The sequence below is a fragment of the Myotis brandtii genome, unplaced genomic scaffold (assembly GCF_000412655.1).
Source record: "Myotis brandtii unplaced genomic scaffold, ASM41265v1 scaffold292, whole genome shotgun sequence".
Lineage (NCBI taxonomy): Eukaryota > Metazoa > Chordata > Mammalia > Chiroptera > Vespertilionidae > Myotis > Myotis brandtii.
In genome coordinates, this window is record NW_005361156.1 from 283,543 (window position 1) to 308,319 (window position 24,777).

A 24,777-nucleotide genomic window follows, 5' to 3' on the forward strand; every position below is an offset into this window, starting at 1 on the left:
TATCGAGCTCACCCTGCAGTTCTGAAGGTCTGAATGCTAAACTTCAGAGGTGGAGGCATGCTCTGGACTACTGTCTAAACCTGAGAGGAGTTTGGCAAGCCTGCTGTTGCCGGGAGAGACCCCAGGGGAAACGCACAGACTCCCAACAGGATCGGAGCACAGCTGCTCTCCGCTTTCTGAACTGCTGTGCATGTCAGAAACCTCACTGAGTTCACGCGGTCTTGATAACAGAGTCATGATTCAAACTCGGGCTCTGATAGCTGGCCCACTGCCCTGCTTCCACCCCAGGCATACGTCCACCCTCAGGTGGGTGTTAGAGATATAATTGAGAGGACTGCTTTATCATTCTAAAAAAAACCATCCACTCACAAATTGTAATTCTGATTTCTGGTTCAACTCTACAAGATATTATAAACAATATCATTAAATAAGCAAATAGCAGTGGGAAAAAATCACCCCCATTGCTGAGTCCTAGACACATTTACTGACCGTAAGAAGACTTCCTCCATGGTAGTCACAGAGGCCCCAAAGCTGGCAATGCCCAGCTCCTTTTGCTTCTTCTCCAGTTTAGCAAAAAGACTTTCAAACCTGAAAAAAGACCCGGAGTGATGAGTCCCTTCTCAATGACGTTCCAGATACTTTATTCCTAAATAATCACCTCCGTGTAGTGTGGGGGAGGGGCAAAAGAAGTGAGCTCCTTGAAATACCATTTCAAAAAAAAAAAGCAAAGTCAGGTTTTGTTCCCTGCCTTTAAAAAAAATTGACTTGAGCCGAACCGGTTTGGCTCAGTGGATAGAGCGTCGGCCTGTGGACTCAAGGGTCCCGGGTTCGATTCTGGTCAGGGGCATGTACCTTGGTTGCGGGCACATCCCCGGAAGGGGCGTGCAGGAGGCAAGGACTGATCTATAAAACAGTTTCGTCACTTGGAAATTATCAAAGGGAAAGATATGACTCACACAGCTTTTGAAAAGTTCAAATCATGATTACAAATTGCAAACAATTTTTTTGGGAGGGGGCGTTGAGAGAGAGAGAGAGAGAGGGAGGGAGGGAGAGAGAGAGAAGAGAGATTTGTTGTTCCACTTATGTGCTCTGACCAGGGATCAAATCCACAACCTGGGCATATATGGCGATGATCTAACCAATTGAGCTATCCAGCCAGGGTTCCCTGACCCCCCTTTGTTTCCATGTAACGTGTACAAAGGCATTCTTTAATAGTATACACCTACATGAGATCATAAAACCAACCAAAAGCAATTGGTGAATATTTATTTGATTGCAGGGCAAGGACAATTCTTTCTAAAAAGAAATCACAAGGGAGAAGATATAACCCATTAAATGTAAAGTAGCTGCCCTGGCCAGTGTGGCTAGGTTGGCTGGATTGTCATCCTGTGCACCGAAGGGTTGCTGGTTCAATTTTCAGTCGGAGTAAATGCAGGGATTGCAGGTTGAATTCCTGGTACAGGAGGCAACCAATCAATGTTTCTCTCTTTCTCCCTCTCCCTCTCCCTACCCCTCTAACAGCAATAAAACAAAACAAAACATAAAATTAAAAAAAATAAATGTAACATATCTGCATGGGGAAAAAAATCTCACAAAATTAGGCAACTACAAAATTGGAAAAGTTGCAACAAAAATGGTTGATGTTAATTATCAACATGATATTAATGGGTCCACTACAGGCAAATTAAAAAGCAAAACATAGCCCTGGCCGGTGTGGCTCAGTTGGTTGGAGTGTACCCCGTACACCAAAAGGTGACAGGTTCAATTCCTGGTCAGGTTTGATCCCCAGTTGGGGTGCATATAGGAGGCAGCAGATCAATGTTTCTCTCTCGTATTGATGTTTCTCTCTCCCTTCCTCTCTCTCTCTAAAAAAAATAAAATAAAAAATACAGTACTATAAATGTATTTTCTCTTCCTTCTGATTTTCTTATTGACATTTCCTTTTCTCTAGCTTATTTTGTTGTACAAGTACAGTATAATACATATAACAGAAAAAACACGAGTTTACTGACTCTATGTTATCAGTATGGCTTTTGGTAAACAGTAGTAGCTAAGCTTTTGGGGAGTCAAAACTTATATGTAGATTTTTTAATGTGCAGGGGTAGGGAATCAGTGCCCCTAAGCTTTGCGTTGTCCAAAGGTCAACTACATATAAAACACTCTGACTGATAAATAAGAAAGAGATATGAACACATAATATGCAGAAAAAGCAAGGCTGAAAAACCAGGAAGGCCCTAGCTGGTTTGGCTCAGTGGATAGAGCATCAGCCTGCAGACTAAAGGGTCCTGAGTTCGATTCTGGTCAAGGGCATATGCCTGGGTTTCAGGCTCGATCCCCAGTAGGGGGCATGCAGGAGGCAGCCGATCAATGATTCTCTCTCATCGTTGGTGTTTCTGACTCTCTCTCCCTTCCTCTCTGAAATCAATAAAAACATTAAAAACAACAACAACAAAAAACCCCACATTACTCAATCGGGCTTGTAGCAAGATTAAAAGTACTTTTAAGATTTATGTCCCAAAGTTTCAGAATGTGAATCAAGTTTGGTTTTTTACCTCCCCACCCTGGTAGTCTGCACTGTTTATGAGGCATGTGTCTGTGACTCAAATTCTAAGACCAAGAAGACATACAAATTCGAAATTCCGCAGAGAACTCTGGATGGGTTGCTGTGCATGCTTCACCCAGTGTGACCAATGCACTGAGCTCCCCTTTGATGAGTAAGACACTTTTGCTTCTCAGGTATGAGTGTGTTTCCCCAGCTCCACTGCACAGGGAGGCCTGGCACCCTAGGCCCAGCAAGCAGATGCACCATGCTGACCGTGCTGACTGTCACAGGCCCAGGACCTGAGAGATGCCCACTGGCCAGGCCTGACAGGTGCAGGGCGGGTGCCTCTGAGCCTGGAGCCCTTACAGCCCACTGAGCCCCGTTCTCTGATCCGCACGTGCGCGCTCTCGGGACATGTACCTGTGCGTGCTCTCCTTGGGAAGAATGAACGACAGCTCCGCTCCGGCACTGCTCTCCAGGGAGGCGTTGGGGATGTGGTGGTAGACGAGCCGGGAGATGCTCTCTGGGTTGCAGTGAGGCTCCTTCACCAGCGTCATGTGGTAGCCTGCACCTGCACCACAGCGGAGCCCCCATGAGGCTGTCGCCCATGTTTCTGTTGCCCAGGGTCCTCAGGCTCAGGACCATGGCAGGCTCATGGGAAAGGGGCTGGAGAGCAGGGGTCCTCTCAGAACTCCTCAGAGCTATCCTGAGGGTTTGCCTCCTGCTCCCTAGCTGGGAAGAGATGCTGGAAAACATGGGCGCTGAGCATGATAAGGAGGTGAAACCAAGCCAGACTTCAGACTTCAAGTCTCAGAGGCTGTGGTAGATACTGTCCCCAAGAACCTTGCTTTCTCAGTAATGGAACCCCAGGACGGAGGCCACCCTGTCCAGTCTCCACCAGCCTGATGGTGACTACACTGGGTCACCATCTACTTGACAGGACTGTGTGCTGAGCAGGGGGAGCCACAGAAGGGAGGTATCCAACTCCTGAGGTATCTTGTCTTCTGTCTTTGCTCCTTCCCACTGGCAGAATGTGGATGGGACCTGGCACACTGGACATGAGCTGTCCTTGAGGAAAATCATGCCTACATAGCAAAGAGGATCCTGATTCCACATGCGACCCACCAGCCCTGGACCATGTCGTAGGCCACTTGCTGGTGTGAGAGCTGCAGTACTGGCACACGGCTTGGCCTCTCCAAGAGCACTGCTGCTCTGGGCAGCCCTGATTCTCAACTGCTATTCCATTGACCATGACTGGTTGTTGTTCTAATCCACTCAAGACAATCTGCTCCACTTCCCTCCCTATCTACTCTTACAATCTCCTCTGCCTGGGGCCTCGGGTCTCCACCCAGAGGTAGCAGACAGAAGTCTAGGGAAGGCCTCTCCCTGACTGATCTCAGGGGCCTATTACTCGAGGATATTTTTTCACTGATTTTTAGAGAAAGTGGAAGGGAGGGAGGGAGAGAGAGATGTGACAGAGACACATGGATTGGTTGCCTCCCACACGCACCCCTACTGGGGCCAGGGATCGAACCCACAACTCTTTGGTGGATAGGCCAACACTCTAACCACTGAGAACACCGGCCAAGGCAACAGTGGGCACTTTGTTCAGCACACTGGGTCAGTGACACTGGCCCCATATAGAACGGAGGCTGGTCCACCCAGCCCACTTCCCACCCTTGGTCACTCACCATATTTCTGTTTGAGGAACAGCGAAGACCCGCAGCACTGCAGCTCCCCCTTGGCCATGATGGCGATGCGGTCCCCGAGCAGGTCGGCCTCATCCATGAAGTGGGTGGTCAGCAGGATGGTGCGGTCACTTTTCTGCTGCTGAAGGAGGTCCCAGATGGCCCTTCTGGAGACGGCGTCCATGCCCGAGGTGGGCTCATCCAGCATCAGGACCTGGAGGGCGAGGCACAGCCTGGGAACAGGTCTCGGCCCGTGCAGCTCAAGTCCACAAAGACACAGCAGGACCGCCCTTGCCTAACTGCCCATACAGGGTGTCCAGGGCCAGGGTTTCCAAGCCACGGCTGCGGAGCCAGCAGCCAGCCCAGCCGAGTGGGAGCTAGAGGGCAACGCCTCTGGACCCACTGCCCCAAGTGTTTGTCATCGCATATGGGGGCCCTGGCCGTGTCCTTCAGGAGGTTGGGCCCGCTGCCCTGTACCTTGGAGCCCGCGATGAGGGCGATGCCAATGGACAGCTTGCGCTTCATCCCCCCGCTCAGGAACCTGCTCCGTGAGTCCCGCTTGTCCTCTAGACCGAGGATGTGCAGCATCTGTTTGACTTCTTCAGGGCACTTCTGGCGGGACAAGCCTTTCAGCTGAAATAGCAGGGGACAGAGTTCGACAGGGGCTTCTGAGGGGCCATCCAGTGAACCCCTTAGCCTTGGCATTGTCTCATCCTTTCATGTGTGGGCCTCCCAGTCCTGGCTTCCCTCCCACTTCCCCTGCTCCAAGTGTATGGGAGGGCTCCACAGAGCAGGTTTGGTTTGCCGGGAGGCTAAGGGCTCAGCTGGCTGCCTGGGGAACCCAAGCATGCGGACTAAGGAACAAATATGACAAGGACAACCTCTGAATCCCATGCCCTGCCGGCTCACCTGAGCATAGAAGTACAGGTGCTCTGCTACCGTCAGGTTGTCAAACAGGACGTCGTGCTGTGGGCAAAGGCCCAGGCTTTTCCGGATTTGAGCCATGTCTTGTGAAATTTCATACCCGTTGATATATGCCCGCCCACTGGTTGGGGGAAAAAGACCTGCGGCCAAGGAGAAGACCAAAGGCTTAGGTTCAGCAGATACCCTGCCAGCCAGCACGAGGCACAACGGCCTTGCCATGTCCTTGCAGTTTCGCCTCAATTCACCCAAGGACCGGCCTGTGAGCGGTTTGCTGGTCACCCCGCTCCTGCCATGGTGGCCATGTGGCCCCTCACCTGTGAGCATTGAGAGGGTGGTAGTCTTTCCTGCACCATTGTGGCCGAGTAGGACAGTGATCTGCCCCTCGTACAGGTTCAGGTTCAGGTCTTTGACGGCTGCCTTGCCCTTGTTCCCCACTCTGAACACCTGCAGGAAAGGCAGAGGCGGCCCTGGACTTCAGGGGCCCTCAGGAACTCACTCCATGGGTCCCTCCCACTCCCATCATCACTAGTCAGCAGGCAGAGAGGCAGAAGTTTCCGGACAGAGTGCTGACTGCTGGCCATGCTGCCTCCCGCTGTTCTCTGACTCCTCCACCCCCAACAGCTCCCCAACATCCCTGGTGTCTGGCATCAAAGGCTTGTGAGGCCAAGGCATCACTGTGCAGCCAGCACAGAGTCACTCACTGCAAAGCTGCTGAGAGGTTAAGTCTGAGCAGTGGCATGCATTACTGACTCAACCCCGCGTCTCCACACCGGGCCCTGGTGACACAGAGTCTGAGTGGTGGCCAGTGCCTGGGAGAGCTGGTCAGAGAGCAGCCCCGAGGATCCAGGAGGCAACAGGCCCAGAGAACAGGCACCAGCTTGGAGAGAGCCATAGGCAAGGCAGCAGGTCTTACCACCTGTGACTCCGAAGTCCCCCTTCCCTGCCTGTCCCCACAGGGTGTGACACCTTGGATATGTGCTTGATCTTGATCCCGGCCACCAGGTTCTCTGGCTCTGCTTCAAAGTACTCTGTCTTGAGGGCTTTCTCAGGGTCGTGGTCTTCTTCCTCTTTCCCTAAAACCGTTCTTGGGTGCCCGCACCAATACGAGGGCTAGATTGGAAAGCAAACGGGTCTCAGATGGCTGATTCATGTCAGGTCATTGTGTTTGTGACAAATAGAGCAACAATTAACTGACATGCTAAAGGCAGGCAGCAGTCAGGCCTCGGTCTTCCCTCCCACAATGCTGCGCACAGGAGACACTGCTTAGAGCCCCAGGGCTGGGTCAGGATCCAGCATAGCCCCCACTCTCTACTCCTAGGAAGCACTCAGCCTCAGCTTCCTAATCTGCCATATGGCATGACGACAACTCACAAGCATATTGTCATATCATATCAACTCAGATGTGACAGGGAGGAAAAGCAAACAGTGACATTTAATACAGACAGGTTATTGGATGTTCCAGTCCAGAGTGATGTCAGGATAGAACATGAAGGAGGCTGTGTCTTCACACCCTCAACTGCACCCTTACTCACCTACACAGAAGCTCATGAACTATATAGGAGGAGCCAAAAGGCCAGGCCTCCCTCTGCTATGAGGAAGCCCCGCCCCGCCCTGTCTAGAGGATGACTCTCACCCTCTGTCTGGCTATCACAGGGACAGGCTGAGTGAGGGATAAGACTATAACCACAAACCGTACCCATACCCCACCCTCAAGGGAGGCCCGTGGACACAGGTAACACAGGGCCACAGGTAAGGTGAGAACAGGGCCCTAGAAGAACTCCCTGTAGAGGTACGCCTTTGAGGGGAGACTTGGTTTAACCCACAGTTATGTCCCCAGTGCATTTCCAATGCCTGGAATAGTTCTGGCACACCATAATCCACTGGTTTTAAACCATATGTTTTACGTGACTTTGAAATCAGACTGTGTCTTAGGAATCATGGTATGCCACAGTATTAAAATATTAACTGTATTTTTCTTTTTAAAATAATTTTCTTTATTTATTTTCATTGATTTCAGAGAGAAAGGGAGAGGGAGAGAAAGATAGAAACATCAATGATGAGAGAGAATCATTGGTCAGCTGCCTCCTGCGCGCCCCCCACTGGCCAGCATGAGGAGCGGGGGCATCAGGACTCACCGTGATGAAGAAGTACCAGGGCTGGGGCACACCAAACTGCCCCGGGAAGATGGCCTCCACATACCAAGTCACCAGGCCGTAGAGGACAGAGTCCAACAGCAGCATGCCTAGCACTTGCCCAAAGGAGAAGTCATCGTCCACATTGACGGGACTCAGGAGGTCTCGCCACTGGACGCCAGTGCCTGGAAAACAGACCAGGAAATGGGCCTGACACGGCCCTGCAGCCCTCCTCTCCCCGCCAACAGCAATGCCAACATGACTTCTCCCTTCCTGCTCTTACAGCCAATCTGATTACTCTCTTCAGGTCTGTTTTTTAAATATAATTTTTAAAATATATATTTTTATTTATTTCAGAGAGGGAGGGAGAGGAGAGAAACATCCATGATGAGAGCGAATCATTGATCGGCATATATTTTTTTTATTTCAGAGAGGGAGGGAGAGGAGAGAAACATCCATGATGAGAGCGAATCATTGATCGGCTGCCACCTGCACGCCCCACACTGGGGCTCGAGCTCACAACCTGGGCATGTGCCCTTGACTGTTATCAAACCTGGGGCCCTTCAGTCCACAGGCCAACGCTCTATTCACTGAGCCAAACCAGCTAGGGCTCTTCAGGTCTTGAAGGTAAGAGTAAGTTACAAAATCGATGTTATAGAACCAGCAAAAGCTCATTAACTGACAAGACAGGCTCAAATTTGATTGTGAGGCCTGACTGCTGCCTGTGTTTAGCATGTCAGTTAATTGTTGCTCTATTTGTCACAAACACAAACATATATACATAAACAAATATCCCTACATATAACATACATATACATTACGCACACACATACGCATACATATATGTGATTTGGGGTAAGCCCAATGTTGGATCAGTGTGCATTTCATATGTCTTTTTAAAAATGGGAAAATGCTTTGGACACATAGAAAGCTCTATTTAGTGGTGCTCATAGTGTTTTGTCTTCTCCTTGTTTTGCACCAGCACAGTCTAAACGATGCTTGGGTATCCTGTGGAGCCAGACGACCTGTTGGCTCGAGAACCTCTGATGAAAATGGCTGCTCTCTGGCCTTGGTCAATGTTTACTTTGAAACAACTAGAAATTTGTCTGTTTTACGAAAATTCAGTATAGAACTTTGAAAAATGAGAGGTGTCATACAGTTATATTCTTCTCTGTAAATGGCTTTTTAAAAAGTATTTGAATCCTGAAAGGGACGGTGCATTAAAAGTCCACATGGTACTTCACACTACTAAACATGGAAACATGTATTTAAAATGAAAGTGTTGGAAGACATTGTTGGAAGAAAAAAATTCTAAGTAAAGATAAAGCCACACTAAAAAGGAAAAGATAAAGCCACACTGAAGGTTCCTGTGACTATCCACCTGCCTCCTTCCATAGACCCTCCCTCCCCCAACCAGAAGCTACAATAACTAGGAATTGCGTGGTTGGAAGAAACAAGAGCATTCATCCTGAAAAAGAGACCATCTGGATGGGGCAGGGCCAAGATGGCCTTAAGTTGCACACAGGTCAGTCATGTAGAAAGGAGATTGCATCTCACTTCCTGCTGGTGAAGCCAGAAAACAATGTTCTGGTCTGTCCTTGTTTTTCCCTCAGGCCTCCTCACCCTCACTGCCAATCATTGCGGGTTCAGGGGGCCGGGAAAGGGAGAGATGCTAATTGTACCACTTTACAGAGAAGAGGCATGGATCAAAACCCATGGGCTTTGACAGAACAGAGAAAGACAAACGCCATATGATTTCACTTACACGTGGAATCTAAAAACAAGAGAAATGAACAAGCAGAACAGAAACAGACTCAAAGATACAGAGAACATTTTGATGGGTGTCAGATGGGAAGGGTTTGGGGGGATGGGTGAAAAAGGTGAAGGGATTAAGAAGTGCAAATGGGTAGTTACAGAATAGTCATGGGGATATAAAGTACAGCATAGCCAATAATATTATAATAACTATGCATGGTGTTAGATGGGTACTAGATGTATGGGGGTGATCAGTTAATAAGTTCTATAAATGTCTAATCACTGGGTCGTATAACTGAAACTAATATAATATTGTACATCAACTGTAACTGAAAAATAAACAGCTATTTAAAAAACCAAACATGGACTTTGAGACCTGGATGTAATAATTCTGAATGCCTCCTGCTGCAGGCAGAGACTCGGGTAATCGAGTGCAATCCCACATCCGCAGGTGCAGATGCTCACATCCAGTGTTTTCCTGCAGTAACAGCTGGTTCCAGGCAGAGCTTCGAGGGAACTCAAAGCCGCGACTACACCATCCAGGTGGTGGGTGCCGAGAACCTGTCTTCCAAATGCATCACTCGCTCAGCTGTCCCGATGTGTCTATTACCGGAGTTGGAGGTGCGTCTGCTCAGACTCTCTTGGGTGTAACTGAACCAGCAAGGGCAGCTAGTGAAAAGGAAAATACTCACCTTTTGCTTCAAATTTTCCAATGAGTTGGGCTCCCATCGCCATGGCGACATTGGACAGGAGACAGGAGAAGAGCTTCTGGCTAAGGGTCATCCAGTTGTATCGAGGAGCAACGAAGAAGTAGGGGATGTAAGTAAAGAAGTACAGGCAGCCCCCGACGGCGGCCGCCATGTTGGCTACAGATGAAGAGAGAAAGGTGAGTGTAATAAAATCACGCAGGAGAGTTTGCATGAATGTGTCAGAAGGAAGCCCGTGAGCCTCAGGACCCCCTCCCTGGGACCCAGGCGCTGGTGCTGGGGACTCCAGGCTTGGCCTGCAGTCTTTTCTCTAGTCCGGGTGCCCGTGCCCTAGGGAATGTGATCCTGCTCAGGGCGGCACATGTCCTCTTCATCCTGGGACCACACATTGATTTTCCAGCCCTCTCCTACAGACTTCACCTCCAATTGCCTTGCCATTGGACACCTGACATGACTAACACTGAGCCCCTCACCACAGCCTTGCTTCTTGCCTGGTCTTCCCCTTCCCATTCACTCATTCATCTCACGGATAATCACTGAGTGCCTACCCTGTGCCAGGCCTGCTCCAGGCACCAGGGAGACCACTGCAAACAAGATAGACAAAGCCCCACCCCACACCCACCCGAGTTTATAATCCCGTGGGGGACACAGATAGCCAGCAAGGCGAAGAAGGAGGACAAGACATTCCCTAGACCAGGGGCTGTGACTGTGACCAGGTGGCCAAGGAAGGCTTTGACGGGAAGTGACATGTGGGAAAGACCCAAGAGAGGTGAGGACTGGGTCGTGGAGGTGTGGGGGAAACAGTGTGGCTGTAGTCCATGCTGGCAGCCCTCAAATGCTTTGTTCTTAAGACTCCTTAACTTCATTAAAAATTATTAAGGACATCAAAGAACTTTTGTTTATGTGAGTTATACACACACACACACATCAATGTTGACTGCATTAGAAATTAAACTAAGAACATTTAAAGATATTTAAGAATAAAAATAATAAACCCATTACAGGCTAACATAAATATTTTTATGAAAAACACTCTATTTCTCATAATTTAGTAAGACAAGTGCAAGAGGTTACATTTTTGCAAACCTCTGCATGTTTGACTTAGATTATAGCTGCATTGTCATAGCTGCTTGTGTTACATTTTTTGGGTCAAGTGAATAAAGAAATCAGCTTCACACAGATAAGTAGTTGGAAAAGAGAGGGTATTTAATAGCCTTTTAGATATTTGTGGGTATTCTTTTTTGACACTACACCATTCAATAATTGGTAGTTTCTTAAAGGTTAGGTGCCATGTGGAATGAAACTAACCAGTGAACTTTTCATACTATTACACTGAAATCCATTGGTCTAACTTGCACTTTAAATGGATTAATCTTGCATGATTTTATAATATGATGCCTTGGTCATTTGGAAAATATTGCTTGAGTTATGCAGATCTAAATGTTAACACATTTTATTATACAACAGAGAGCCCAAGTAGATATTTCTCCAAAAAGGACACACAGATGGCCAACAGCAAATGCAAATCAAAACCACAATAAGATATTAGCTCAGTTTGTCAGAATGGCTATCATAAAAAAGACAACAAAAATGTGTTGGTGAGGATGTGGAGAAGAGGAAACCCTTGTGCACTGTTGATGAGTGTAAATTAATGTAACCACCATGGAAAACAGTAAGGAGAATCCTCAAAAAATTAAAAATAGAACTACCATATGACCTAGCAATTACATTCCTAGGTATTTATCTGAAGAAAACAAAAACAATTATTTGAAAAGATATATGCACCCCTATGTTCATTGCAGCATTATTTACAACAGCAGAGATATGGAAGCAACCTAAGTATTCATAAGTAGATGAATGGATAAAGATGTGGTACATATATACACAATGGAATATTACTCAGCCATAAAAAGGAAATCTTGCCATTTGTGACAACATGTCTGAAACTAGAGAGTATTATGTTACATGAAATAAGTTGGACAGAGAAAGACAAATACCATATGATCTCACTTATAAGTGGAATACAAAAAACAAAACAAACAAACAAATAAAACAAAATAGAAACAAACTCAGAGATACAGAGAATAAATTGATGGTTGCCAGAATAGAGAGGGTTGTGGGGTGGGGTGGAAAAGGGGAAGGGGATTAAGAAGTACAAACTTCCCATCCTATATAATAAAAGGCTAATATGCAAATTGTCCCCTCCACTGGGAGTTCGACCAGCCGGCCAACCCCCCTCCCCACCGCATCACCTCCCCACAGCCCAATCGGCCCAATCAGGGAGGGCCAGCCGCACCCCAACCGTGCACGAATTCGTGCACTGAGCCTCTAGTTATAAAATAAGTCATGAGGACATAATGTACAGCATAGGGAACATAGTCAATAACATCATTATAACTATGTATAATGACTAGACTTATTGTGGTGATCACTTTGTAAGGCATATAAATGTTGAATCACTATGTTGTATACCTGAAACTAATATACTTACTGTATGTCAATTATAATTAAAAATAAATTTTAAAAAAGAATTAGTCAGGGATGTACTACAACACCTAGAAAATTGAGTCCAAGGAAAGTGCAGATACAAAAACTCTTCAGTTTCTATTTATCACAAATGAAACTGCCAGGTTTTCTGGGGTTTTATCACCCCCCTGTCCTCGGTTCCCGGGGTCAGGAAGACTCACCTTTGCTGAAGAAGGTGCTGACCATGAAGCTGAAGGAGATGGAGGAGATGGCAAAGCAGACCAGGAAGACCAGCACCAGGGAGGGGTCGCTGTGTGCGAGCACCGCCACGTCCTTCTTCACCTGCGTGGGGTGCCACCCCAGAGGTCAGCACACGCAGGCGACAGCCGGGAAGGTGGGGACAGGAAATGTTCCGGCCGTAAGTGAAATGGGTGGGGATTGGTGAAGGGTCTACCCTGAGTGCATGACTATGAAACCACTGCTCCTCTCTACTGAGCCCAGGCAGACTCCCCTGAAATCTGCAAACGTGGAATCTCGGGGTCTCTATGGTGATACTACGGCCGTCTCCGGCTCTCCCATCAAATGGAATGCCTTACTCCTGACATCAGACCCCCTCTTGAAGCCACATATACCTTGACACAGAAGAGCAGGGTCATGAAGGAGACGGCGACGAGGAGGAAGAGGAAGAAGAGCAGAAACCATGCCGTCCAGTGCAGCCAGCTGCTGAGCCCCATCATGCGCATGTACTCCTGGGGGAATAGCAGCACGCACTCCGACACACGCCCCAACGCATGTCCTGACACACACCCCCTGACACCCCCTGCCCGACACCCCAGCTTGGGGCAAGTTCCCACCGCCTGCCACGCCAGACCCTGGTGCCTTAAATGTTGAATCACTATGTTGTATACCTGAAACTAATATACTTACTGTATGTCAATTATAATTAAAAATAAATTTTAAAAAAGAATTAGTCAGGGATGTACTACAACACCTAGAAAATTGAGTCCAAGGAAAGTGCAGATACAAAAACTCTTCAGTTTCTATTTATCACAAATGAAACTGCCAGGTTTTCTGGGGTTTTATCACCCCCCTGTCCTCGGTTCCCGGGGTCAGGAAGACTCACCTTTGCTGAAGAAGGTGCTGACCATGAAGCTGAAGGAGATGGAGGAGATGGCAAAGCAGACCAGGAAGACCAGCACCAGGGAGGGGTCGCTGTGTGCGAGCACCGCCACGTCCTTCTTCACCTGCGTGGGGTGCCACCCCAGAGGTCAGCACACGCAGGCGACAGCCGGGAAGGTGGGGACAGGAAATGTTCCGGCCGTAAGTGAAATGGGTGGGGATTGGTGAAGGGTCTACCCTGAGTGCATGACTATGAAACCACTGCTCCTCTCTACTGAGCCCAGGCAGACTCCCCTGAAATCTGCAAACGTGGAATCTCGGGGTCTCTATGGTGATACTACGGCCGTCTCCGGCTCTCCCATCAAATGGAATGCCTTACTCCTGACATCAGACCCCCTCTTGAAGCCACATATACCTTGACACAGAAGAGCAGGGTCATGAAGGAGACGGCGACGAGGAGGAAGAGGAAGAAGAGCAGAAACCATGCCGTCCAGTGCAGCCAGCTGCTGAGCCCCATCATGCGCATGTACTCCTGGGGGAATAGCAGCACGCACTCCGACACACGCCCCAACGCATGTCCTGACACACACCCCCTGACACCCCCTGCCCGACACCCCAGCTTGGGGCAAGTTCCCACCGCCTGCCACACCAGACCCTGGTGCCTTCCTCACAATGATTTTCCTTAGAGCCTCTGTGTGTGTGAGTGTGTTTGTAGATGGCAGTGTCGTACATGGGCCAAAGGAGGACATGGGCCACCTGGGCCATAGGCCAAGGGCTGGAACAGTGAAACACACACTGGCCAGAGGCAGAAGACATAGGTCCCACTGGCATGTCAGCCCTTGACCTTGGGGCATGAGGAATTTTGCCCTCTTCCTACCTTTCCCCACTCTTCAGTGCTACCCACCTGAGATGCCCTCTCTGTTCCCCAGCCACTACTAGCCATCTTTTCCTTCACCCGAGTGAGCTCCCTTGCTCTCTACTCGGCCATTACAGCCCCATCCCCATAACCTCGTGCTTTAGTCAGGGCCTGAGGGGGGCATGCACTGTGTTGACTAAGCTAACGAACCCCCTCAGCAGTCCTTCATTCCTTGAAGCAATCCCAAACTCCTAGCTTGTGCTTCCCAGTCTCTTCTGGGTACCCAACTGCCCCCCAAGAAGCTGTGTGGTGGGGCAGCTGGTGTTGGGGCTTTGAGTCAGGAGAGCGGAGCCCGGCCCCTCCACTCTCTAGTACCAACCCCACTAATGCCCTTGCTGCAAAGTGTGGCGCCAGGGCTGTCTGTTCCAGGATCAGCAGTGGCTGTGGGATTCTTTAGAAGCCAGAGGCACTGCCTCCCCTCCTGCTATTCTGACATGAGGGGTCCAGACTATTGTTGTGAGCAGCAGGGGCCCCTACAGAAAGGACAGGAGCATAGTGATGCTGGGGACAGGCCTTCCTTGAGGGTCCCAGTCAGGCTGTCAGGAGGTGTGGTGAGGAAACCCAGCTACCCCACTGACCAAACTGACCAGGGAGTCCCAGGACACATAAGGCTGTGATGTTTAATAGAGTGGCCAGTGGCCACATGTCAATGGAAATTAATAAAATTAAAAATTTAGCTCCTCAGCTGTGCTAGGCACCAGTGCACAGTGGTGACAGTACTGGACACAGGACATGTCCATCCATCATTGCAGAATGTCCCATTGGATAGCACGAGTCTGGAGGAGGGGATCAGCACTGATTGTCTCTTGTAAGCCAAGAGCCAGGCTGTTGATTTTCCAGCTTCTTCTTATGCCCAATTTCACAGCCTCAGAAAAAGGGGAGGACTGGTACAAAGGTCACTAACGTACCCACCACTTAGATTCCATAGTCACTTAACATTCTGCCACATTGGTTTTATCTATGTATCTGCAGGTGTGCATGTGTACAAATATTATTTTCTGAACCATTTCTTTGTCCACTGCTAACTATTTAAACTACTCATTATGCCATCTTGTCAAAGTTATTTAAGGTGCCTAAGCAGATAGTACCCACCTCATCGGTTCTCCCAGCCCCAATAATCACAGATTTGGTGCCTGGGAGAGTCTTCTAAATGTCATTTCCCCAGCACTGCAGATATTGCCAAAAGAGAAACTTTAAATAAATATTTGGATACTTTTGGTAGTGTCATGGGTATGGGTTTACAGATGACACTATTCATTCAGGTGTACTCAATTAAGTCCATGATATCCTTTTAAAGTGACACTTCATATACTTGAATTTCCCATCCTATTGTGCCTGGCAGTCGAGAACTACAGTTGTCCTTGATCCATATGCAAAGTGAATTAGCTTTGTGCTCAGCCATATATTTAAGCATTTTGGCTCACTGCTGATCTAACCGCTAGAGCGGCTCTGTTCAACAGAAACAGAATGCGAGCCTCATATGTAATTTAGAATTCTATAGTAGCCACAAAGAAAAAGTTAAAAGAAACAAGTAAAATTAATTTCAACAATGTATTTTACTTACCCCAACATGTTCAAAATGTTGTCTTTTCAACATATAATCAATATACAAAGTACTAATGAAACAGTTCACATTCTTTTTTTTTTTGTACTAAGGCTTCAAAAATATGGTGTTTTACACTCTCAGCATGACTCAGGTCAGACCAGATACACAGCGTGTGCTGAAGCCCAAGGGCTTATGGCTCCCATGTTGGACAAGACAGCTCCAGAGCCTTAGTATACTACACACAAAATATGATACTTTCTTATGGTTTTTAAAATCTGGATATGCCAGGGTTGGTTTCAAAGAAGCCCCAAGTAGGCTAAAGCCACCATTGGCGCCTGCCCCACTCCGCCCGCTCTGCGGCTCCCGCGTCCACGAGCGGCCCCTGCCTGATGACAGGGCCTGGACACAGCCACGCCACAGCGGCACTGTGCCTAGAATCAACCTGCCCAAATGCTTAAAAGCCAAATGCAAATGGGGTTACCTTCAGTTTCCTCTCCTTTTCCTGCACGACAGCCCGGACGATGGTGAGTGAGGTGTAAATAAAACTCAGCATGAGCAGCAGCGGGAGCTGGTACTGGATGGCCACGAGAAAGGGGTCCGAAATGAAAGGCGGGTATGGGAATCTCTTGGCGATCACGGTGAGTTTCTCAAACAGCTGGTGTATGGAGGCGTTCGTGTGGTACTGCATGATGGCTCTGTCCACGGCGTGCTGCACAGCCAGGAAGCCTTCTCGGATGTACCCTACGTGTGGGAGCACAGGACATTCTAGCACATGAGGTCAACACATGTTGGAAAAGCTGCAGCATGGGGTGCTGCCCCCTCAGAGAGCCACATCCACTGAGCTGTACCCGGGTCTCCCTGTTGAACTGGGCCGCAGAGTGACATCACCCTACGCCCTAAGGCCTCTTCACTCTTCTAGTTTGTAGGGACCTCCATAATGCCCAGGCTTGGCCCCTCTCTCCCCCTTCAAAGCCACCTGCTGCCATCACATCTTTCTCTGACCCTCTCTTTTGCCTTCCTTGTCTACTACTTTTAAGGACCTAGTGATTTCAGTGGCTTCCTGGGATAATCGACAATAATCTGGCTAGCTTAAGGCTAGCTGATTAGCAACTTTAATTCCATCGGCCACATTAATTCCCCTTTGCCACGTGTCCTGGCATATTCACAGCTTATGAAGATTCGGATGTGGACCTCTTTGGAGGGCCATAACTCTGCCGACCAGAGAGCTCTGCCCTTGAGTTACCATCTCAAAAGGAGGCAGACACCGCAGCCCAAAGACCACTGCTGTAAGACCTTTGTGTACCTTGTGGTTTCTCCGTGCTGGCCCTTTTAGACTCCCCAAAGTGGTTTGTAATAAAATTCTTAAAGTGAAAGGGGCCTGGGAGGAGTGATAAACTGGGGATATGGTATTCCAGTCCAGAGCTAAGATAGGGAGGGACTGAGCCTAAGAAAGGAGTCGGCATGGTCACAGGAGAGAAAAAGGCAGCCTGAGCTCCTGAGGCCTGGGCCCAAGAAACAGAGGGGGAACATGGGGTGCAGGTCTGGGCACCCTCACTCATAAAATAGTGACGTTGAGAACATCTGTAACATGTGTCTCTAACAGAACTGTCTGGGTTCTGTTAAAAGAGAAAAGCAATATGGAAACCATACTCCCACATGCGGTTACCATACCTGTGTGTTTCCACTATTTCTCTTAGATTTAACTTTTTATGGTTGTGATCATAGTAGGTGCTCAATTAAGGTCACTCATTATTATGTTGGGTGGGGGTTTGATTCTCATCTTTGCAACTAACCAGCAAAGAAGGTAACGATATCTCCACTGAACAGATGGGACCACTGAGACCCGGGCAGTTGAGGCACACACCTGGTGGCGGGGCAAAGGTGAGATGGGACCCTGGTCTCTGGACTCAAAGCCGGTCTTTTCACAACATCACACCACCTGCCCCACGAAATATCCTGCCTGCCTGCTCACACACCGTTCTCTCGCGAGGCTTTGCCATGCTACCATATGCTCTTCATCTTCCTGACTTGTGTGGCTGCTCAACACTCTGAGGAACGATGCCATCACTCTGTAATCAGTAATTTCCCACCCACTACTGACATTTTGTGATCATAAGTAAAGCTATGGTGAACATATTTGTGCATGTGGCTCTTCTTCTTCTTTTAGACGATTCCAGGGTTAAATTCTTATCAGGGGAATCAGTGAGTCTAAGACATGGACCTCTAGGGGTGGGCTGGGGAGGAACACTGGACTAAATGTTCCCAGTGCCTGCTGCGTGCCAGGTTCCCATCCTTTCCACACTGCTCGAGGCCTTCATGTTTTTCTAACTGCTTTATATGAGTCCTTTAGATAACAAGAAACATTTACCCTTCGTCATTTGCTACCCAAGATCCAACTTCTAGAAACATTCTACTGACTCAATTAAGCCACAGATCATTAAACAACCACAGAGCTTAAAGAGCCTGTAAAACTGTATACAGAGACGGCAACGAAGAGAAGGAAAACATAAAACGAAGCTGAAAAGATTCAATGCAAACTGAAGCTCCCTAAAAACTGAAATATAAATGTTTCATTCAAGAGCACATGTCTTCTCAAACAGGAAGAGCCTTTGCTGTTTTAAAAAATGATTTTAGCCTTACAGAAGACAGTTTTACAGGATGTCTTCTTCCTTCTCCTACAAAGAAGATAAAATATTCCTAAAAAGTATTTCTGCAGAGAAATGCAAGGTGGGTTCCCTATGTGATTGTCAGTCACCACTTGGCGGGTAACACCACCCGAAAGGTGCTTCTCACCAGGTTCTCCGCCATCAGGGGATGCGGGTTCCCTTGGTCCTGGGTTTGGGAAAAGTGGGAAAAGGGAAGTGGTGTGCCATCCCTCTGTCTCTTTCACGAAAAACGAGCCTGTTTGGGTCCACATGTAATTTCTTCGAGTGTAACTGAACCGTAAGTGATATTTCACCTGTGGAAACAAAGAGAAAACCAACTGCTCTGAGGGATCCAGAGGAACACACATCTGCATCAACTGAGAGAGGTTAGGGGACTCTTATTCTGTGAACTCACCACTCCCAGTGTCTTCCCCAATGTCAGAGCAAGTGGTCCTGCCCCAGGGGTAACAGGGAACCCCACAGGGGCATTTTGGGTGTTCTTTGCCACGCCTCTCTTACCGTCCACCCACATGAACTCTCAAAATAATGCTAGAGGGATTTGATGGTTTCCCAGTCTTAATCCCATCGGGCAAGCAAAAAACTTTTGGGGTGGGCTGTTTTAAATATGTAGCAGTAGTGCTAATGCCATATCATACTTTAGTCCCAAGTATTTGCTACTTTCTTATCTCTCCTGTATGACTCTTTCCACAGAGGCCTAGAGACCAGTAACGCCTTTTATGAAATTAGAGGACATAAAGGGGCCTATAGTGATGGCTTATAGGCTGCTTTCTTCAAGCAAGTAAGGTTTCTAAATTGCTCTGGCCTGATGGGTTCAACTGTCCCCAGGGCTCCCTCAGTAGGGCCCAAGATGGCAATACTGGACCAAAAAAAGTTGGTTTACTCCCAGGCCGGCAGAGCACTTTTGTAGGCTGAATTAGTTTGGGGTTGCGGGGGAGGTAGGGAAGGACTCGGCTTTGTGGGGCTGAGTCCTCACCGCCAGGGGCAGGGGGTCCTTGCTGTGGTTGAAGGTGTGTTCGAACACGATGGCGGCCAGCACGTTGGAGGAGCGGTTGTCATACTTGATGTAGTCCTCAAAGTCCTTCTCCGAGGGAAAGCCGCGAACTGTGAAGAGCATTGGAGCTGAGTTGCCCAATCATCTGCCTCACTTGAAAAATCTAAATGATTCGGTCATTTGCAGATAAAAGACTGAAAACTTACACGTTTCTCTAGGGTTGTGTAAACCTTTCCTAAGACCAGAGGAGGCTTTTGTCTTTGGCAGAGAGGCAGGCAGAACCCGAAAACCACAGCCAGTCCTGGGGTTCTGCTGAGACTGCAGGCAGGGCTGGCAGCAATGCCAAATCCGTTTCCCTCCTCCATGCAGGCAGCCACCTGCCCTGGGGTCCACTGCCAGGGGTAGTCCCCTTATAGCCTTACAGCCATAGCGGTGTGCTTTAAAAACTTGAGTAGACACTAACGTATAGCTTGTTAACTGATCCTCTATCACCCAGACCCCATTTCATATAAAGGATTTTACTGTAATCACTCAGTGAGGGACCAGGGATCTTCTCCTAAGTGTTTGCTACGCTGAATTCAACAAGCCCCAGGAGGTGTATGCCAAAATCAAGGGGAGGAAAAAAAAAAAAGATCATACTTTTCATACTGAAAGTAAAGAGCTAGAAAAGATGACTAGCATGTGTTTATTGGGAGTATACCTCAACAGGCTTCCTAACGACTCATTTTTCTCTTTTAATCCTCATCTGATCTCAGAGAGAGAGAAAAAAAGAGACGCGGGGGTGGGGGGGAGAAATATCGATCGGCTGCCTCCCACACTGCCTCCCCCCCCTGCCCCCCACCAGGGATCAAACCCACAACCTAGGTATGTGCCTGGGAATAGAACCCACACCCTTTGGTGTATAGGATGATGTTCCAACCAAGTGAACCACCCAGCCAGGGCCTAATGACTCTTTTTTAATTTTTATTATTATTACTTTTTATTTTTATTTTTTAAAATATATTTTATTGATTTTTTACAGAGAGGAGGGGAGAGGGATAGTTAGAAACATCGATGAGAGAGAAACATCGATCAGCTGCCTCTTGCACGCCCCCTACTGGGGATGTGCCTGCAACCAAGGTACATGCCCTTGACCGGAATCGAACCTGGGACCCTTGAGTCCGCAGGCTGATGCTCTATCCGCTGAGCCAAACCGGTTAGGGCATTATTATTACTTTTTAAAATAATTCTTTATTGTTGAAAGTATTACATATGTTCCCTTTTCCCCCCATTGACTCCCTCCAGCCCACCCCAGGCCTAATGACTCTTTTTTAGAGCTGTCCTCTCAAAACCACATCCCAGAAAAGATTCTTGGTACCATATTCTCACACTACATCTACCCTTGTAATCAAAAGGGTTTCTTTGGGTATGTGGTCACCTATTCCCCCTGTGGGTAACTGGGTGCTGCTCAAGCTGCCACACATCAATTCATCTGGCCCTCACAACTCTTTATAATAAGACATGATACAAGCTCTGGCTGGGTAGCTCAGTTGCTTAGAGCGTCATCCCAATATGCCAAGGTTGTAGGTTCGATCCCCGGTCAGGACACATATAAGAATCAAACAATGAATGCATAAATAAGTGGAACAAACAATGCTTCTCTCTCTCTTAAAAAAAAAATGTTTTTTTTAATCAATAAGTAAAAATTTTAAAAAAGGAGAGACATGAGGCAGAGTTGGGGGATTTGCCCTGGCAACATGGCCAACAAGAGGAGATGCTGAACGGCCCTGAACCTCACAGAAAGAAGGGTCCCAGTGGACGTCTCACCTCTCATGTTGATCACCAATGCCCTTCTGGCCGTCTCTGTGATGGTCTTCACTGCGTCGCTCTGGGACGGGATGTAGGCCAGCTCCCAGGCGTCTCCTGGAGGAGGGAAGCTGAAGAACAGGGGCAGCTCCCGGACTGGCTGGCTGGGGTAGATGGTGGCCTTGGGCACATTCTCCGATTGGATCTTCAAGCGAAGCCAAATCAGGATCCCAGAAAACAGCAAGGGCAGGAGGAGTTCCAAGGCCGTCACCAGGACCTTCCGCTTCTGGAAGAGGAACAAAAGCACATGCTGACGGATCGAGAAGCACAGGAGTGGCCTCATAGACCCCCGCCCCTGGGGACACCTCCCTCCAAGCTTCACTCTCCCCTCTGAGGCCCTGTCTCCCAAGGTGCCCACACAGGGGGCACACACTTCTTGCCACGCCCCCAGAGTGGGACTTACCTGCAGCGTGTAGTTCTTCCAGAGCAGGAGGGACAGCTGCCTGAGCACTGCCATCCTCTCACCAGGAGGGACCCTCAGCACTAGTTACAGACCAAGGACAAAAAGTTAGGGTGTGCCATGAAAATGTGCTTTGTGTTTGGGGGAGCACAGGGGAAAGAGGGGAAGGTTGAGTCTTGGGACACATAACCTTCTCTCCATGTTTCTCCTCACCTTTTTTCATACCATCTTCATCCAAAATAGCACACGTGAGAGAGAAACAACAGTTCTATTGCTTGTTTAAAGTACACTCTTTTGGGAAACGGACCTTCTTTCTTCCCGAAACTTAAGATCAACAACAGGCTTTTATGTGCAATGTGACTGCTAGAGTGGTATTTATAATTTGATAAAAAGCTATTCAGATGTTCTCTGTAGTTCATATGAATGTGCTATTTCTTAGCAAAATACTCAGGCTGATGGAATTCCTCTCCATGACTGGCTTCCCTCTCAACCAACACAGAACCAGTGAAAGGAAACTCAGCTTAGTGTGCTGGCTTCGGGGTGATTTCTAAGTTTGGAGAGGGCTGTGGAGGGAGTGGGGGGGAGGAGAAGCCTGAAATGGGGGCCCTCACTGGCCTCACTGACTCAGGAGCAGACACACAGGCGGGATGATGGAATGTACCTTCCCGCCTTGAACCCTAAGGAAGTATTTCCTGCTTTAACTGAGCATTGGTATGTGAGCCTCCCACAAGAGTGGTCATTTTCGCCCTGATTGGTTTGGCTCAGTGGATAGAGCGTCGGCCTGCAGACTAAAGGGTCCCGGGTTCGATTCCGGTCAAGGGCATGTACCTTGGTTGCGGCACATCCCCAGTAGGGGGTGTGCAGGAGGCAGCTGATCGATGTTTCTCGCTCATCGATGTTTCTAACTCTCTATCCCTCTCCCTTCCTCTCTGTAAAAAATCAATAAAATATATATTTTTTTTAAAAAAAAGAGTGGTCATTTTCCTTCAAAGAAAATCTATCCTGTGTCACTATGAATGTTATATTTGAATCTGGTACATAAACTGGGAAAGTCTGCTGAGAGATTATGAAACACAAGTGATAGCAGAATGGATGGAACTGGAGAGCATTATGCTAAGCGAAATAAGCTAGTCAGAGAAAGATAAATATCGCATGATCTCACTCATTTATGGAATATAATGAACAACATAAACTGATGAACAAAAACAGATCCAGAGACAGAGGAGCATTGATCAGACTGTCAAACCTCAGAGGGAAGGTAAGGGAGGGTGGGGGTAAGGAGGAGAGGGGGGGGCACGGGGGGATAAGGACACATATGCAATACCTTAATCAATAAAGAAAAACACTTTTTAAAAAAGAGATAGCAGAAACCAGAGTGGGGTTTAGAAAGGCCTCTCTCGGCCCTGGCTGGGTAGCTAAGTTGGTTAGAGCATCATCCAATACACCAAGGTTGCAGGTTGGCTCCATGGGGAGGGCACATACAAGAATCAACCAATAAATGCATAAGTAAGTGAAACAACACATCAATGTCTCTCTCTCCCCCCCGCTTCTTTCTCTCTCTCTCTAAAATCAATCAATAAATATAAATATATATCTACTCTCAATTGAGGAAACCCATTGTACTAGATTTCAGGTGTGAGAAGTAGAGACACCGAGCTCAGAGTTTATTAAATGCTTACCTGCCAGAGAAGGAGGTGGTCACGTTCTGGAAGCTGCGGGCATGGAGGCTGAAGTGTGGAGCAGGCTGCTCAGACCTACGGTGGTCAGCAAGAATGGCAGAGGAGGGGAGGCCCCAGAGAGCTCCTGGTCACTGTCCATGTACCGAGGACGCAGGTGGAGCAAGAGGAACCCTTCACAGCTCACAGCCCTTTAAGTGGGGAGAAACCTCCGTGACTTACAGGGGAAGAGTTCTGAGTTCAATGAACTGGCTCCACATTCAGGCTGATACTAACCCAACACCATCCATCAAGTGGCCTACAATCACGCAGAAGACTCAAACGGCTAGTCAATCATTCATTAGTGAACACAAGCTAACACTACTGCCCCAAGCACCTGCCTTCAGACCCAGTGTGCACAGAATGAGAGTTTGTTTGCTTTTTAAAACAGCTAGTTTCACTTTTGGCTCCAGTCAGTTGAAAATAATTTCCATTAAAGCCCTTCTTTCAAAGTAAGATCCTGCTTTAAAAAAACAAACAAAAACACACAAAACAACACAAGAAAAGATGTGTCCATAGTTATTCAAAATGTATGCTTTAAAGTGTAGTCAACAAATATTTTGTATATTTATAGACAACACAACTGCAAGAAGTTATTAATTAATGTAAAATATGGCTTTCGGTTAACTACATGGTTAAAATGTGAAGAAATTAAAGCTAAAATAGTATAAAGTGCCATTAAGTGGCAAAGTAATAAATTATCCCAATTGTTTTAAAATCCACAAGGTGGAAAACTGCCTTAAAAATCGGTTGTAGCCGAAACCGGTTTGGCTCAGTGGATAGAGCGTCAGCCTGCGGACTGAGGGGTCCCGGGTTCGATTCCGGTCAAGGGCATGTACCTTGGTTGCGGGCACATCCCCAGTGGGGGGTGTGCAGGAGGCAGCTGATCGATGTTTCTCTCTCATCGATGTTTCTGACTCTCTATCTCTCTCCCTTCCTCTCTGTAAAAAATCAATAAAATATATTTAAAAAAAAATAAAAATAAAATAAAATAACTTTAAAAAAAAAAATCGGTTGTAGACAGGCAGTAAGAGAGCAGCGATTTAATGATATCCTGGAGGCCAGTGGTTTGGGAAAGATTTCTACAAGTGGGTTAGGCTAAGAGGGGAAGACAGGGCCTCCATCTGGGACCAGTCCTCCTGCGGTCATCTGGCCTGGCCAAAATGATCTTCCTTCCTCTATCTCCAGAGGGGAATGTAAAAAAAAAAAAAGGTCACAGCTCATAGAGGTCTTCTGGTCAGAGACGTTGACGACTTCCTTTTCTGGAAAAGTCTGTCCAAGGAAGGACACATCACCAAGCCCAACCCTGTCCCTCTAGGTGGGAAGGAGGGTGGTGGTGGGGTGGGGCAGAAGGACAGACCCTCC

At 47.9% G+C, this 24,777-nt stretch overlaps 1 protein-coding gene across 2 annotated transcripts in view; it reads right to left on the reverse strand.

Annotated features, from left to right (window-relative positions):
* Positions 1-24,777, reverse strand: part of ABCA3 (ATP-binding cassette, sub-family A (ABC1), member 3) — a 40,897-nt gene that overhangs the window by 15,868 nt on the left and 252 nt on the right. The window contains exons 2-18 of one of the 2 annotated variants that reach the window (XM_014542206.1): positions 23,377-23,564; positions 21,701-21,780; positions 21,259-21,523; positions 19,435-19,562; positions 18,589-18,754; positions 16,277-16,536; positions 13,749-13,865; positions 13,338-13,458; positions 9,734-9,907; positions 7,290-7,471; positions 6,121-6,264; positions 5,469-5,598; positions 5,140-5,294; positions 4,708-4,863; positions 4,234-4,444; positions 2,963-3,113; positions 490-588 (exon numbers count right to left, since the gene is read on the reverse strand). In XM_014542206.1, the coding sequence (XP_014397692.1) occupies positions 490-588; positions 2,963-3,113; positions 4,234-4,444; positions 4,708-4,863; positions 5,140-5,294; positions 5,469-5,598; positions 6,121-6,264; positions 7,290-7,471; positions 9,734-9,907; positions 13,338-13,458; positions 13,749-13,865; positions 16,277-16,536; positions 18,589-18,754; positions 19,435-19,562; positions 21,259-21,523; positions 21,701-21,754 (2,513 nt within the window). In that variant the 5' untranslated portion in view covers positions 21,755-21,780; positions 23,377-23,564. Of the gene's footprint in view, positions 1-489; positions 589-2,962; positions 3,114-4,233; positions 4,445-4,707; positions 4,864-5,139; positions 5,295-5,468; positions 5,599-6,120; positions 6,265-7,289; positions 7,472-9,733; positions 9,908-12,435; positions 12,557-12,846; positions 12,961-13,337; positions 13,459-13,748; positions 13,866-16,276; positions 16,537-18,588; positions 18,755-19,434; positions 19,563-21,258; positions 21,524-21,700; positions 21,781-23,376; positions 23,565-24,777 lie in introns of those variants that run through there. The other variant, XM_014542207.1, reaches the window with a different exon arrangement.